The sequence below is a fragment of the Bombus vosnesenskii genome, unplaced genomic scaffold (assembly GCF_011952255.1).
Source record: "Bombus vosnesenskii isolate JDL3184/JDL3185 unplaced genomic scaffold, Bvos_JDL3184-5_v1.1 scf7180000014857, whole genome shotgun sequence".
NCBI lineage: Eukaryota > Metazoa > Arthropoda > Insecta > Hymenoptera > Apidae > Bombus > Bombus vosnesenskii.
In genome coordinates, this window is record NW_022883688.1 from 1 (window position 1) to 16,197 (window position 16,197).

Here is a 16,197-nt window from a genome sequence, read left to right on the forward strand (position 1 = left end):
TTACTTCCTATATCAATTACCGGAGAAGATGAACAGGAAACTAGTATCGCGGATAACTTTCAGTAGTTATTGCTAATACATATGAACTTCCGATACCAGCTAGTATCCTATATTGATTTTCTTTCAACGTTCCGCGAATATTCCGGTTTGTTTGCATTGCACTGAAAAAGTTGGTTCCGCTGAAACAAGAAATTTAATCTGCTATATTCCCACATCAGATCTTGATCGTTTTATTGCGATCTTCGTGAATAAAAGAAATGCTCAAAGATATCCTTGTCACGTGTTCGATCAGATGCTTTGGCAAGTAATTTTTAAATGAAACCTCGACCACGTTCGATATTTAATAATGCTTACGACAAAAAATTAGAACTCCGATAAAAAGTGACCACAGTTATTATAAGTTAATTAACTTTGACACGTTATCGCATTTATTACAAGGAGACTGCGGATTTTTATGTAGATGCATATCTTTGAGAATATAATCGAAGAAGTAGTTACTAAAGCCTCTATAGAAAATTGTTTTACTTGCCAAATATACATTATAGAAAACACTACACTTTGGATATTATTTTATGTATTTCTTCAAATTATGTGCAATTTTGTGTGTAATATTGCATCTTCAAATTGTCTAACAATAATCGATTCAGATATTGTATTTTTGTCATCAAGTGTCATGCAGTTTATTAACGTTGATGAATTTACTGTTGATAAATGTGAAACGTAACGCGAAATCGTTTCAAATTGATTATTCGATGAAAATTTACCGCTTTTGAAGGCAGATGATGTCTTTAACGAGCGACAGTATATATCTTATTTAGTTATTACGACCTCGGTTTGCTTCGATTTTCATTTATCTAATTTGGGGATAATATTCTTTGGTAAAATTTTGATTTCGCTAAAGATTGGAAACTGTAAAAATTCGAAAGAAATATATCGCAATTCTGAAAAGTTTGTATTAGTTTCAGTTCGAAGTACACATCCATTCAAGACCTTCTCCTTCCCTTGTAAAATATTGAATCAGTATACTATCTTGGCCTTTAAGTAAACCGGATACCACAGTAAATTGGAAGAAAAAATACTGGAAACCGATAAGCCCTGCACTGCTTTAATCTTCAAATTTACGCAGAAACTTGTACACTCTTGTAATACCATGATTCTATATAAACTCAACCATAAAACATCTCTTCTAAGAAATACTAAACAAAAGAATTTAATCCTCGAACAAACGTTTGGTATTTTATCTTCATTATACAAAGTATTAATTTTTTCCAAATGTTATTTTTTTAATACAAAATTAAGTAGAAAGAAATAGGTCATTCCTGCGCTATTCCAAACCTCAAGTGTAATACCAATTGTTACGTCGCGGTACATTCCAGCTGAGGCCACACCGCGGGCAGCGTGAAATCAGATAGTTCGGATACTCCCAGCGCATCTTCCATGATTTCAAGGACCTTCCATAAATCACATAGATTTCCTAGAAAAGGTCCTCCAAACGAAACAAACATCTGGTCCGGAAGAACTTCTAGCGACTATTGTCTACCACGGCTTAACAAGGGAAAGCCAGTTTTTGTCACGTACGCTGCAACTTTCCTCCTACTAACCACTTTCTCTCGAGGGCGGTTAAGGCCCTTCGTTTAACCAATTAAAAACGAAGCCTATTTCCTCACTCTCCTAAATAACATCGGCACCAACCAATCCGATGGTCCCGTGCGCTAGACACACTCATCCTTAGCTCTCCTCCGAGACAGCATCGTCTTCCAAGAGTACTGTTTTTGCATCCTTCGAACGATCAACATCCTTCCACCGGGTATACACACCCGCAGATCAGTCACTCATTCATCTCGTACATACGCACCAGCGTAACTGTCTTCGTTATAAGTTGTTGGAATAAACGGTGAAATATAACTTACTCTGCTGTGTCATATTCATTTAACCACCTCTGTTATCTTAACCGAAACAGGGGAACGACTACTTCGCGGCGTCGATTCACCGAATCGTAGCGAGAAGTTACGCCCCTCGCTGACGCGTTTTCCTCGCGACCGCGTCTCTCCGCGAACGGTCGTAACATTTGGTCCTTCGAGCCGGATCATCAGTGGCCGTGGACAGTTTTGTCCCCATCCGGTCGAAGCATTTGGTCCTTCGAGCCGGATAATCAGTGGCAGTGGATAGTTTTGTCACCCATCCGGTCGAAACATTTGGTCCTTCGAGCCGGATTCAGTGACAAGTGATAAGTGTGGACACGTAACCGGTCGAATCATTCGATCCTCAAAGCCGCATCACGCGTCAAGTGAAAAGCGCATACCAGTGACACCCACTATCATACAGTGCCACGTGAATCCAACATAACCAGCAGCGGGAGCGTTACCCCCCCAGCGAGGTCACTAACGTCAAGGATCGTCACCCTTGAAGAGGTATAATTCGGTGGTTAAAACGCAACCACGCAACCTCCTGCCGCAACTGGACAATCTTCAACAGAAGTAAGTTATAACCATCCACTCTCAATTATCTAACAAATAATGGCCACCGGTAACGAACTTACCGCCTTGCGTCGACGCCGGAGTTATTGCATCGGCCACTTTACACGCTTATCGAAAAAACTGGATGAAATCGAACAATCCGGCTGTCCGCGAGAGAACGAGCTAATTCAAATCAAAACTCGTCTGGACACATACGAAACGGAGCTCCGCGCCATTCAAAATGAAATTGTAAGCATCGACGAGGAGGAGTCCGCGCGCGGCTTTGAAATAGCCGACGAGTACGAGAGACTAGAACTCCGATTAACTACTCAACTGAGCAACCTACGACTAACTACGACGTCACAATCGACAAACGGCGAATCAGCTGCCGGTCGCGAGTCTGCTTCGCTCAAACTACCGGAGATTCGAATACCCACCTTTGATGGCACGCTCGAGAATTGGCAGGCATTTTACGATTCCTTCTCGTCAACGATAGATCAAAACGAACAACTAACATCAGTCCAAAAATTCTATCACCTCCGATCAGCCTTGACTGGGAGGGCCGCGCGAAGTATACAATCGTAGCCATCACCGAGTCAAACTATGCAATCGCCGTTGACGTACTTAAGGAAAAATTCGACTGCCACCGTCAAATCTGCATGCGCCACTTAGACTTGCTTTTCGACTATCCGAAAATAGTTAAGGAGACACCCGAAGCCATAGACGACTTTCTCGAGACGGTCAAGATAAATATCCAAGCGTTAGAGAACCTCGGTGACCCAATCACATCCGACACCGTTCTTCTCAAATTACTCACATGGAAGCTACCCCCAGCCATCATTCGCAAATGGCAACGCACCTTACCCGACAAGAAATTACCGTCATACAAGCACTTAATAGACTTCTTGCAAACAAGGACAAACGGCGATCAAACGAACGCTCCAACACCAATGAGAAAGGGGGATACCCACCAACACACTCGTCACCGACAAAACGTACGGCATGAACGAACACACATTACAGATTGGATGTGGATGTGTCCGACCTGCAAGGGATCTCACGAACTCAGATATTGCAAGGTTTTTAAGGCCAAATCGGCTACAAAACGCCTCGAAGTTGTAAAACGGGCATCGCTCTGTATAAATTGCTTAGGCAAAGGGCATTCACTCACCCAATGCACATCCGGTTCATGTCATATGTGCGGGCAACGCCATCACACATATTTACACCGAGCGCTCACTCAGGTCAGTCCACGGGTTTCAAGCGATCGGTATTCAAGCGATCGGTATTCCAGCGGTCGGTCAACGAGCGGTCGGTCGTCTGGAGATCGATCGTCGGGCGGTCGTTCGCCGCACAACCGATTCTCTAATGGACGATCTCCACCTGGATCATCGCAACAGCGCTTTACACATCGATCGAGACGCACAACCGAATTTTCGCGGAGATCTACCCAGTCGACTCCAAAAGACCGAAAATCTCATCCTCCACATGAATCTCAAGCATCGTGGAACAAAGGCACCGACCGAAGCTCATCGCCCAAACACCAATCGAAGACGAGGAAGAATTAAATAACAACCTGCGCATTTCTAGCCGCTCCACGCCGATTCAGCTCCCGGCGAGGATACTGCGCGAAAATCATCACAGACAACGGCACCAACTCCGTCAAGGCTAACAGGGAGTTGCTGGAAATTCGGACCCCATGGCAGTCCGACGAACCCAAGAAGAGGGGCACAAGTTTTCTCAACGGCCGGCAGATACAATAGATTCTCAACCCTTCAAATTCGCCATCCCGTATCACCCAATCCGAGTGATCTCCCTATCCTCATTCCCGGTCACTTCCCAATAAGTGACGCACTAACGAATTTACGGGAGCGTGATTTCAGGACAGCCTTACCATGCCGGCATCCAGTTGGCAGAGTATCCACCCGACCAAACACCACTTCAGGAGCTGAGGGAATCATAAGGAACGCTACCGTGCACACGGCAAGTCGCGGTCACGACATCCAACGGTCATTCTCCACCGAGGGTCATCCCTAAGAGAATGCGATTCGAGCGGGTCATCGGGGGGAGTCCAGCCTCCCAATCAACCTCAAACCGCCGCACCGCGCTTGATGAATCTTCACCAAGCCCCACCGACGTTCCCTTCGACGATACTTCCTGGGCCGAGGTGTTTAACGACACTTCCAGAAGCAAGATTCACGACACTTCTTGGGTCGTGAATTTCACCTGGAAATCGCTCGGCATCGACGAGGAAGGCGGCGATCTAGACTACAAGGGAGACAACATGCCATCCAGGCAACGGGCCTTCAGCCGCATCGCCAGGTTCACCCTGAGGACGACAGCATCATCCGGACGGCTGTGGTTCACACCGCAAGGAGCACCTTGGATCGAGGTGCCACGCAGCTCGTCCTACCATCAAGCCAAGCTCATCCAACAGAATACGGGTCATCAACAATCAACATGGAGTTGGGCGGCAGCTCCAATTAACTCTACCTTTACAGAACTTTTGATCGGTACCCTCTCAACGGGGGGAGTATGTTACGTCGCGTAACACTACCTAGCCGAGGCCACACACCGCTGGCAATATGGCAACCAGATGTCTTCGGATACTCCCAGCGCATCTTCCATGATTTCAAGGACCTTCCATAAATCACATAGATTTCCTAGAAAAGGTCCTCCAAACGAAACAAACATCTGGTCCGGAAGAACTTCTAGAGACTATTGTCTACCACGGCTTAACAAGGGAAAGTCAGTTTTTGTCACGTACGTTGCAACTTTCCTCCCACTAACCACTTTCTCTCAAGGGCGGTTAAGGCCCTTCGTTTAACCAATTAAAAACGAAGCCTATTTCCTCACTCTCCTAAATAACATCGGCACCAACCAATCCGATGGTCCCGTGCGCTAGACACACTCATCCTTAGCTCTCCTCCGAGACAGCATCGTCTTCCAAGAGTACTGTTTTTGCATCCTTCGAACGGTCAACATCCTTCGAGCGGGTATACACACCCGCAGATCACTCAGTCACTCACTCATCTCGTACATACGCACCAGTGTAACTATCCTCGTTATAAGTTGTGGAATAAACGGTGAAATATAACTTACTACTGTGTCATATTCAATCAACTACCTCTGTTATCCTAAACGAAACAGGGGAACGACTACTTCGCGGCGTCGATTCACCGAATCGTAGCGAGAAGTTACGCCCCTCGCTGACGCGTTTTCCTCGCGACCGCGTCTCTCCGCGAACGGTCGTAACAATATTATTATTTGAATGTCATAAATACCCGATACAACAAGTACATACATGAAGTGACACACACTTGTGTATTCATGAGTTTTTAATTGCCTTCTACGAGTTTACGAATTATAAAATTTTATAATTACAAATTACACACTCGAATGATAGATTATTTAAATATTTAAATACGTGTAATAAAATTTCGATTTATTCGATAAATATTATGTTCAGATAAACTCTCCGTTTTGTCTACTTTTCATATCTTCTGGAATCTTGTTAAAAAATAATGAAAAATGGGGTTCGTTATAAATTCATGATTTAGTTAACGATGTTCAAGGACGTTTAATCTGAAGGATCAGAAGGAAAATCACGATCGTTACGAGATAACGTGAGAAAATTTAATGCCGCAGATTGTCTGAAATCAGCCATAATCGCATTGTTACTTACTGAGCGATTCTTAGATCCTTTAGTTCTGTTTGTTTTGCCGACGAAACACGTATAACATAATCTGTTACCGATACTAGGTGATAAATGAACAATAAGGAAGTGAAACTGGTAAATTCCATGAAGGAATACATTATCAGTTTGGAAAAGATAGATGATCAAGATAGATCACGATCATTATGTATTAGTATGGCAAAATGAAGACTGAAATATTTGTACAATATTACAGGAAATAATTAATAACAGATTTCGTGTTAATAAAATGATAAAAAATATTAAATTTAGGTTTAATATTTTAAGCATTTAAAAAAGATGGAACAGAAAACTGTGATAGGCTTTGATCTTCGAGTATTAGATGGTACGATAAGTATCGTTTTCGAAAAAAGAGTATTAATAAATGTAAAGCATTTTAAAAATGAAAATTTTCCATTAGCAAATTTCTCGTCTCTTCTAGTCAGAAATTAAAATTGAATGAACTGTTTTTGGGTAATATTATGGAATTCTCTTTAGTTACGTGTTTATAATACATAACAGAAATGTATCTATTATTCAAGATCCATCGTTCTACTGTTATGGAAACCAGAAGCGAACACAGATTTCCCTCAGTCCGACCTCTACACAGTCAGTGAAAGCATTTTCATACAACAAAGTAAAGATAAAAAATTTTCCTTCGACGACGCAATGCGATTCCAGTCACGTTGCTTAATGATCTATCAAGGTAGACAGGATTCTTGAGGAACCAATGTAATTACGTGACTACGATCATAATTTTTCTAAGGTCTCTGTACCCATAAACAATATTGTGATCCCGTTTGTTATTTAATATAATTACTTATATCTAGTTATATTTAGTTATTAAATATTAGCATGATTTACTATATGTAATTCAGTAAATCGGTACAAGATCTAAAGAAAATATTTCTTACGTATGATTTTGACGAACTTTGTGTAAAAATCTATAAAACTAGAAGTTGCTTAGTTTATATACAGATAAAGAAAAGCATCGTTTATATCGTCGAGATATCACATTTATATCATTTTAAAAATAAAAATTCTTCATCAAAGCGAAGAACATTTTCATAAAAAATTACGAACAGAATATCTCGATTCTGCAATCTACTGTAAACAAGATAAGTATCGATAATGAATAAATCTTGACATTGAATTTTATTCAAAAAGTTACAGTGATATCAAATAATCCGTAATGACATTTATTACTCCAATCATATCAGTCAACTACTACCTACCGCGTAATACGCGATCGATTTTCAAACGCAACCCCCTCCCTCCCCCCACCAAATAGAGTTTCCAGTGTAATTCTGTTATTCTTGAATCTTCGGCTTGTTTTTCATTTTTTAGCTCACTTTAAAATTTCTTCTGGCTTCAATTGTGCTACGATTTAAAGTTTTCCGTGTATACGTTTAGGACGTTACTGCGTGCGGAAATAGTACAGAAGGCCTCTAATTATACCGTCTACAATATTATTTATAGACTTTGAACCATATAGTACGTAAGTATGTAATTGTATATCTGTCGTGGTTCATTTTATCCTTCTCTGTTGCGTGAACCAGCGGTTAGGAGCGACACTAAATCAAGTGGGAATGAAACTCGTTGAAACAACGCTAGACATGGTAACGGATCCATGACTGTGCTTCTGTTATTATCAACGCCAGTAACGGTTAAACCTATTGCATGTGTGTAAGTTGGAAGTTACGTACATAACTTATGCACACCCGTTGTGTGTTTCGCGATCCCATATTTCTTTTAATTTGAATTTTATGAAACTTTTTGTTCGATAATTGATGTGCCATATTACATCCATCACATTCAATGTTATATGGTGTAATTTCTTCAGTTGTGTTCGGAAAATCGTGTTTTTCAAACTATTTCTAGTTTCGCCGGTTCCACTGTCAATCAACGTTTCTTCCTTTGGTTCCGTTTCTCTTCGATTCTCTCCTTTTTTATTGGCAAACACGTGTCACCGAGTATCGTGTTCGTCTTCGCTAAGCAAGCTTCTATATCAGCGATACGCGAGCCGGTTTCCCCTTCATATTTGTACAAGACTTCGTGAACATCGGACATTTTTCTCCTCTCTTTTCGAATAAGAAAATCCTATCGTTGTTTAACTAACAATTGCATTTCTTTAAATGGAAATGTGGTCGTGTCTCCTTTATATTTTCAATTAGCCAGGGAATTTAGGTTTATTGCCATGGAAACTTGATCGGTCGTTTACGTAAGGATCTGCGACTCTGCTTCATCTTCGAGGAAAATTTCATCGAATACAATCGTTTCACTCAATGATTGGATCAGTCGAAAGGGAGATTCCGTGACTGCCTGTATAAATATTGATCATAGTGTCTTTTGAAGGGAAGCTGTACCAATCTTGTTGATTTAACTACTGATCCTACTTTATCCTCGAGAAAAATTACTTACTTTGATTGTTTGACCATTAATTTTAGCGTTTCTTCGAGGGAAACAGTGTTGATCGCTCGAGGCTGCTTCTTTCTCAAGGTAAATTGTATTTACTATTTACTCGATCAGCTATTTTATTTTCTTTTCCCGGAGAAACCTTGTTTCTCGCCTGTTTGACCATCCGCGCTATTTCTTCTTTGAGATAAACTGCAGCGATTATTCGTGTAATCAACAAATCTACTTTTTCTTTCTTTACGAAGGAAATCGTGTGTTTAACGAAATCTCGCTTGTTTAGTCATTGATTCCGCTAACTTTTCCAAATAAATCGTCAATCATTCGCTCGATTGCCAATTCTAATTTTGCTTCGAAGCAAACTGCGTTGATTATTCGTATAACCTTTTTAATAGAAACTTTTTTTCGCCTATTTTATCGCCAATTTCCTTTTCAAAATAACATGTATTAATTATTCGTTTAATCGCAGATTTTATTTTATTTTATTTCTATTTCTATTTCGTTTTATCATCGATTTTCCGCCGTCTTCAAAGAAACCCACGTAAATTACTTTAATTGCTTTTCAAACTAATTTTATTTCTTTACTTTTAAATTAAGAAGCAGCAACGAAAATGCTACAATAACGGAAAAATTCTTCGGTTATCTCCACAAAGAACACGAAGGTATCGAACTTAGTGTATTGAGACATTTTGTTCGTTGGAAGTTAGTCGACGACATTTGGAACGGAAAGATACATTTGACATGATTTAGTGTGACGTTGAGAGAGAAAAATGGTTTGATCGAGGGTGCCCTTAATTACTAATTTCATAACTTGCTGTTAATCAATCTGACAGTGATATTAGTGGATGTGGTTGGTAGTGCCTGATTAATCGTGATCGATATTTTGAACAAAGAGCAACGAGAAACGATCAGTTTGGAGTTTCACTTTGACGTCGTGAGACTATCGTTAATTAGACATAGAAGAATCGTTTGGTGACAGATAAGGGTTTCAACTTCTGTATTCATTTTCTTCTATAGACTGAATTTAATTTTTCGCTTTGATAATCGTTTATAAAAGAGAAGCGATAATTATTAATTCTACCTAAGAATGTTACTAATAAATTAGGAAAAAGAAATTTTGATTGGATTCTTGATAATGAGTGAAAATTAATTTAAAAGATTGTATTTGAAATTTTGAGAATCGATCGAGTCCTCAGTTTCAGTGCAATGTAACGTTATCAGTCGCGTGAGTTTGGCTCATATGTGATTTATGTGCAAGCTAAATGTTTCCAACAAATTGTAGCATATTGATTTCTCAAAGTCCTGTATCAAATGTCTTGTAATTATAAGCAATTGTTTCGTTTGGACGATCAAGGGTAATATACTCTATTTTTGATTTTAAAAATGCCGCCATTTGTGTAGACGTACACACGCAAGTATTTATTATGTAGACACGATGGCTCGTAGACACGAACGTTTCTCGTTGTCGTATTTTCCAAACAGGTCAGTTATTTCGAGCACTCGACTACTTTCTCGCTCCTGACAATGACATTAGTCATTCTAATCGATGTCTCGAAATCGATGGTTCTTCTGTCAGCTATTTCGTTTCCGTGTTTATTCCATATGATAATATTGTTTCACGTATTCGCTTAAATTTAATTGGCAAATGATTAATTTCCCTGAATCCATTTTCAAGTAAACATATCAGTTTAACCTTTTGCTCTATCTGATACGAAAATGAACAATTTGATATAAAAATTTTGCGAAAGATCGATATATTATTTTACTTTTAACTTGAAAATCGTTCTTTTAATTTTTCAATATCTAATTAACCACCTCAGTCCCTAAGACCGTCTGTTTTAACGAATGGTAAATAATCAAATAATTGCGTTGATACATCAGAAGTACCATCTTCTTATATCCCTGATATTAGTGTTAAAACAGGTTTGAAAAACCTTTGTTACGCCATGCGGCTTGCCATAGATCATATTCTTCACTGTCGGTCGCGGCACTATAATGTCGCAGACGGATCGTCGCGGCTGCCCGGCAAAATAAACATTGTAGTGGCAAGCGCATGGTTCATTAAGCAGAGCGACCTCCAGAAACGTCGATTCGTGGCCGTTATTTGATCTGGCGTAAAAGAAGGTGGCGTGATCCGAAGGTAGTGGGGGTCGCCTTCCAGAAAGAATCAGAACGTTTCGAGAAGCCAAACAGTCTACACATATTTTGTATCGCGCATTCCATAGTCACATTTCTTTTTGTTATTCCATTTAGATTTTCTAGTTAATAAGTTGTGCAATAAACATTAATTTAGTTGTGTTGATTCTGTGAGATTTCATTGAACTACCCTTATTATCATAATCGAAATAAGGGAATCGATCAGTTCGTGGCGTCGATTGTTCAATCGTAACGAGAACTTACAACTCTCGTTGACGTGATATCTCGCGATCGCGTCTCTCCGCGAATGATCGAAACAACCTTCAATTATTTCATTTATTCTTAGCCTTCGATGGCTTAAAGTTTTCTCGGTTATTTTCCAATAGAGTTCAATATATTGATCGAAAACTTAGTTTAGTTAAGCACTGTAACCGGAAGTCACCCTTAAGTCGCCGGGTAAGAGGATTACGAGTAATAAACAAACAATATTAATCAGAAAATTATTCCATTCAATTTTTCTCCTGCATTTAATTAAATATGACAGAGTCAACAAACTTTCCTTCGGTTCTTCTATCTCATTTGCAAATCTATAATATCGATATCCAAACGATAACTCGAACACCATTAACCAGCATTCGAGGCTATTTCTTTCGTCGAAACTTTCCTCAGACATGTAGATATCACGTTGACATCGCCGCGTATACCGAATCAGCCCTTTTTAAAGATGATCCCGCGAGCGTGGTTCGTATGCAATTCAATTTGAACGAGTCGCGTGTCACGATTCACTTGACTCCCGGCACAGTAATTGGCCGGCACTCGAGCATACACTTACACTTAATTTAACGTTTAACCGAATCGAAAACAAAGCGAACAGTTGCCGGACTTCGCTCGTTCTTTCAGTTCATTTCCGAACGTCTTTCGATCAGCATATCGGGTCTCCTCTTTCATCTCCGTTGTCTTTCAAAATCTAAAATCATAATTGAGACTTTGCTGCTCGAACTATGGAAGGGGAAAACGTGAATGACGGGTAAGATTGTTCCTGCGTTCTGTCAGAAAATAATTTCCTGTTTGTGGGAGAGGAAAGGAGCATTGTAATTGGAATTACAGAATGTGAAACATCAAAGGAACTGCCGAATGACATTTATTTCAAAGACTAGAAGACTGAAAACTTTGTTATACGAATTTTATACTGCTACGCCTGGAAATCAAGGATGGATTCTGTTTCAGCGAAATGAAGGACGAGAAGAGTAACTCTATATTGCCCACTGAAGCGACTCGATTGAGACCAAGATTGGAAAGTTTCGATGATGTTCTGCCGTATGTCGGTGACTACGGGGGATATCAATGGCTGTTGTTATTGTCGTTACTACCTTATGGCGCGACGTACGCGTTTCTGTATTTCTCGCAATTTTTCATTACGATTATTCCCACGGAACACTGGTGCAGGATAGACGAATTAGTAAACTCGAATTTCACCGAAGAAGAGAGGGAAGTATGTATAATGAAGGAAAGAAAGAAAAGGAGATATACGTAGCAACGAAAGCTCCTTTAAACTTTGAACGATATTTTTGATTGTTCGTAGAAAGTGACTTTGAAATATTGTGAAAAATATGCGAGATATCGCGATTTCTGGAATTTCTCGAATTTTCGAACATTTCGAAAATTATTAGAAAATATTGTAGAAAAATTCCACGATAAGATACAAGATATTTTTGGATTACTCTGTCTGGACTTTGGTTCTTATTTTAATAATTAAAATGATCAATCATCTATCGTATGGGGTGTTTAGGATTAAGATAGCGATTCCAGTGACGAACGTTTATCCTTATTACGAACAATGTCAACGGAAGGACGTAAACTTCACAGAGCTGTTGAAGAGCGATAAGAGCCTGAGCTCATCGGGTTTCCAAACAAACAAAACGATAAAATGTACTCAATGAGAGTATAATTTTACGCAGATTCCATATCCTAGTATAGGAACTGAGGTGAAGTATTCACATCGTTGTCTGAATCGCATGCTTCGAAATTCTTACACTTCTGCTGCGTTCTTTGAGTCATTTCCAATCTACTCTAACCTTGTTATAGTAAATTTCTTAAGTTTAAAGAAAGTATAAGACGATAATTGTTAGTACGGATAATTCCTCGTTCCGATTTTACGCGAACGTTTTTTTCAGAGCATAAAGAACTCTTTCATTCATCGAACTGCGAGCAGAATCGAGATATAAAAATTCGAAGACCGCAGCAGGATTAAAATTATATTCTGAAAAATATGAATCTGGTTTTTCGCTGACTAACTCTTAACCTTGGTGATTAGCTAGATTGGGTATGCGACCGAGAATACCTCGTACCAACGGCGCAGGCCATCTTCTTCTGCGGATCCATCATCGGTGGTTTCCTAGTCGGTTGGATCGCCGATCACAAGGGTCGTATCCCAGCTTTAATGTTCTGCAATGGTATCGCCCTTTTTGCCTCCATTTTCACTGCCAGCGCAAATAGTTTTTGGTCATTCGCCGTCTGTAGGTTTCTCGCTGGACTGGCGTTCGATAACTGTATCAACATTCCTCTGATTATCGGTAAGCCTTCTACGAAGTAGAAAGTGCGAGAGGTTCGACCGATAAGCCAATGTTTCAGTCACGCGAGAGATAACGTTAGTATGAAGTCAATGTTTCTATTACGTGAAAGATGATGTTGCGTGAGAAATTTTTGATGAATTGTTCCTCGAAGATAATTTTGACGTTGCTGTACTCGATTGAACTATACGGTTCGAGTTCTTGATTCAAGAGCTTTTGCCACCACCAGAGGTGAATATATTGATTTTGTTATTGTTAAAGATCGTTTCATCGATTTTCATGTCGTCGAGGATAGTTATATCTTGATATTCTTAAATCGAGTTATACAAGGTGGTTGGTAACTGGTGGTACAAGCGGAAAGAAGTCGAAAATATAGAATACAAATTTTTTGTTTAATTCTTCCATCGAGACAACGATCTACAGTGAGATCCGTTATAACGAGACGCGATAAAGTGCACGCGTATCGAGCGAAAATTCAAAGTCGATTTTCTCGAAAACAAAGCCTCGAACGAAAAATTTTTATTCTATATTTTCGACTTCTTTTTTCGCGTAGAATCACCCCCTTTCCGCTTGTACCACCAGTTACCAACCACTCTGTATATTCGTTCGAAATGAAAATTATCACAAAATTTTCAACACGTAATTCGTTTAAATACGTTAGAAGCAAAACACGTGCATTATGTAGCGCTTTTTGTTATACGGACCAGCTCAAACTCGGAACATTCACGTTTGCAGAGTAAACGGATTAATTTAAAATCGGAATTATATTTATAATCTTACAATTATCCTACAATTATGTTGATGGTATCGTTCATTCGGCTCGTCATCAATTGCTCCATATTAATAATAACCGGTTTCACTCGATAAATCTTCCATGTTCTATTACTGCAACATAAAGAATAATCGTCGTTAAGTATCTTGATATAATAATCAGTTATTCCGAGAGTCATCGACGATCAATTTATCCCGCAGTGCTCGAATATATGGCTGTTTCGAAACGAACGTTGGTCGTGAATATCGCCTTTGGCGTATACTTCGCAGTGGCCAGTACAATTTTACCATGGATAGCCTATTATATCGCGAACTGGAGATATTTTACTTACGTTACTGCCATACCGCTGTTATCTGTCGCTATCACACCGTGGATTCTTCCCGAGAACGCCCGGTAAGTAAACTCCTAATCGTTCGATTATTCGAATTCTCAACTTGCGCTTTGAGATTTATGCAAATTTACTTATCGATCCATATCACTCGTATTTGCTCTGTTCAAGCTGGTACGTTTCCAACGGGATGATGGACAAGGTTGTTGAGAAACTACGGAGAATAGCTAGGATCAATCGCAGAAATCCAGACTCGCGTATTTGCGATATATTCGTCGTAAGTTCGATCAAATAGAATTCTAGAAAGCTTACGCGAAATCATACGGTACAGTACTTGAATCTGTGCTGACAGATATATTTGATTCACGTCGAAAACACACAGACTCGCGAATGTATTTTAACATGCATAGACAGATTTTAAAAATGAAACGTGATGAAAAATAAAATATGAAATGAAACTTGACTGTCGCGATTCCATTGTGGTATTATATCGATCTCGTACAAAATTTGAAGTAAATCTGGGAATTTATATAGAAATTATAAAATATTTACAATTTACAAGTACAATCGGGGATAAAAATAAGCTGCTATAGTTAATGGAAATAGATGTGAAGAAAGTATAATCAAATTAGTATCAGCCTCATATACTTGAGTTTTATTTATTATATTTCCTTCTAATAATATGCAGATAGTTCAGCAAATGATTGAAATGAATTTTTACATTTTCTCCACTAATCCACTTAGTTTTGTTCCCGACTGTATTTCGGATCAGAAAAGTATTTAATCAACCAACCACCCATTATATTAATAAATCTCGATATCAAAAGCCATGCCGACTAATTCCATAAAACAGAATGCAAAGTGCCACTGTTCGTGCTATCTATTAATGACGAATAAAATGAAAATAAAATTTCTTTTCAGTGTGTTATGAATTTTGAACTGTGTAAGGGCTAAAGGCACGACTCGTATTATATCTTTCGTTAATTATTCTCGAAATAAATTCTTGCAGAGTAACATGGGGGCACCGGACAAAATTCAAGAATCAGCGACGCTGCTCGATCTGTTCAAAACGCCACGGTTGGCGAGAAACACTATTCTTCTAGTTGCATTCTGGCAAGTATAAGATACGAGTTCATGTTGCGAGAAAATCTTCATAAATAACCGATACAATCTTGTAGGTGTTTCACCCTGATCTCGTTCGACGGTCACGTGTATTCATTAAAACTTATCCAGAGCTCGGTGTTCGTGTCGTTCTCGATCGCCTGAACTTCCAGCTGGGTTATTACTCGCCCTGTTGCTCGACCGATGGGGTCGTAGACTCTGCGGATTTCTCACGATGGCAATGACCTGTGTACTCAGTATCGCTGAACTTATGCTGTATTCCAGTAAATATATCGATCTGTTTATTAAAGTAAAATTAAAACGATTATAATGACGTATTATTGAGAAAAATCTGAAATTAAGTTGATGATGAATGTAAAAGAATTTTGGCAACTTCGAAGGTATTAATCTTGGAAAATAATTATTTTGATGGAACTAGAATTTAGGAATTATTGAGAATTAATTTAGTGGCGAAATTGAAAGAGGTGTGCACATTTTAGAAGGAATAATTTTCTATATGTTGGTTTTCTATAATTTGGAGATTTATAGAAGTTTAAAGTTTGTGTGAAATTTTAATTTGATTTTGATTAAGCTTCGATCGGACTATATTTTTAATTAAACTTACAATCAAGTATTGTGTACCCAGGATTAATTTTGTATTTTTTAATTTATTCCCCAGTGCTCGCGAAATTAGTAATGTCAATATTGTCGCGATTCTGTCTGAACAT

At 39.1% G+C, this 16,197-nt stretch overlaps 1 protein-coding gene and 1 pseudogene across 1 annotated transcript; both read left to right on the plus strand.

Moving 5' to 3' along the window:
• The first annotated feature begins 3,115 nt into the window (after positions 1-3,115).
• Positions 3,116-4,419, plus strand: LOC117240754. The gene is made up of 3 exons (XM_033506789.1): positions 3,116-3,700; positions 4,047-4,263; positions 4,340-4,419. Exons 1-3 carry the CDS (start codon positions 3,116-3,118, stop codon positions 4,417-4,419), a joined length of 882 nt encoding a protein of 293 aa, XP_033362680.1.
• A 3,209-nt stretch (positions 4,420-7,628) lies between these two features.
• LOC117240753 lies at positions 7,629-16,192 on the plus strand (annotated as a pseudogene).
• The last annotated feature ends 5 nt before the right edge of the window (positions 16,193-16,197 follow it).

Bases quoted from the DNA above. Each gene is read 5' to 3' on its own strand.
- LOC117240754 (XM_033506789.1), top strand. From the start codon at position 3,116: ATGCGCCACTTAGACTTGCTTTTCGACTATCCGAAAATAGTTAAGGAG. The intron at 3,701-4,046 runs GTCAGTCCACGG...GCGCATTTCTAG, and splicing joins TACACCGAGCGCTCACTCAG to CCGCTCCACGCCGATTCAGC. The intron at 4,264-4,339 runs GTGATCTCCCTA...GCGTGATTTCAG, and splicing joins TCCCGTATCACCCAATCCGA to GACAGCCTTACCATGCCGGC.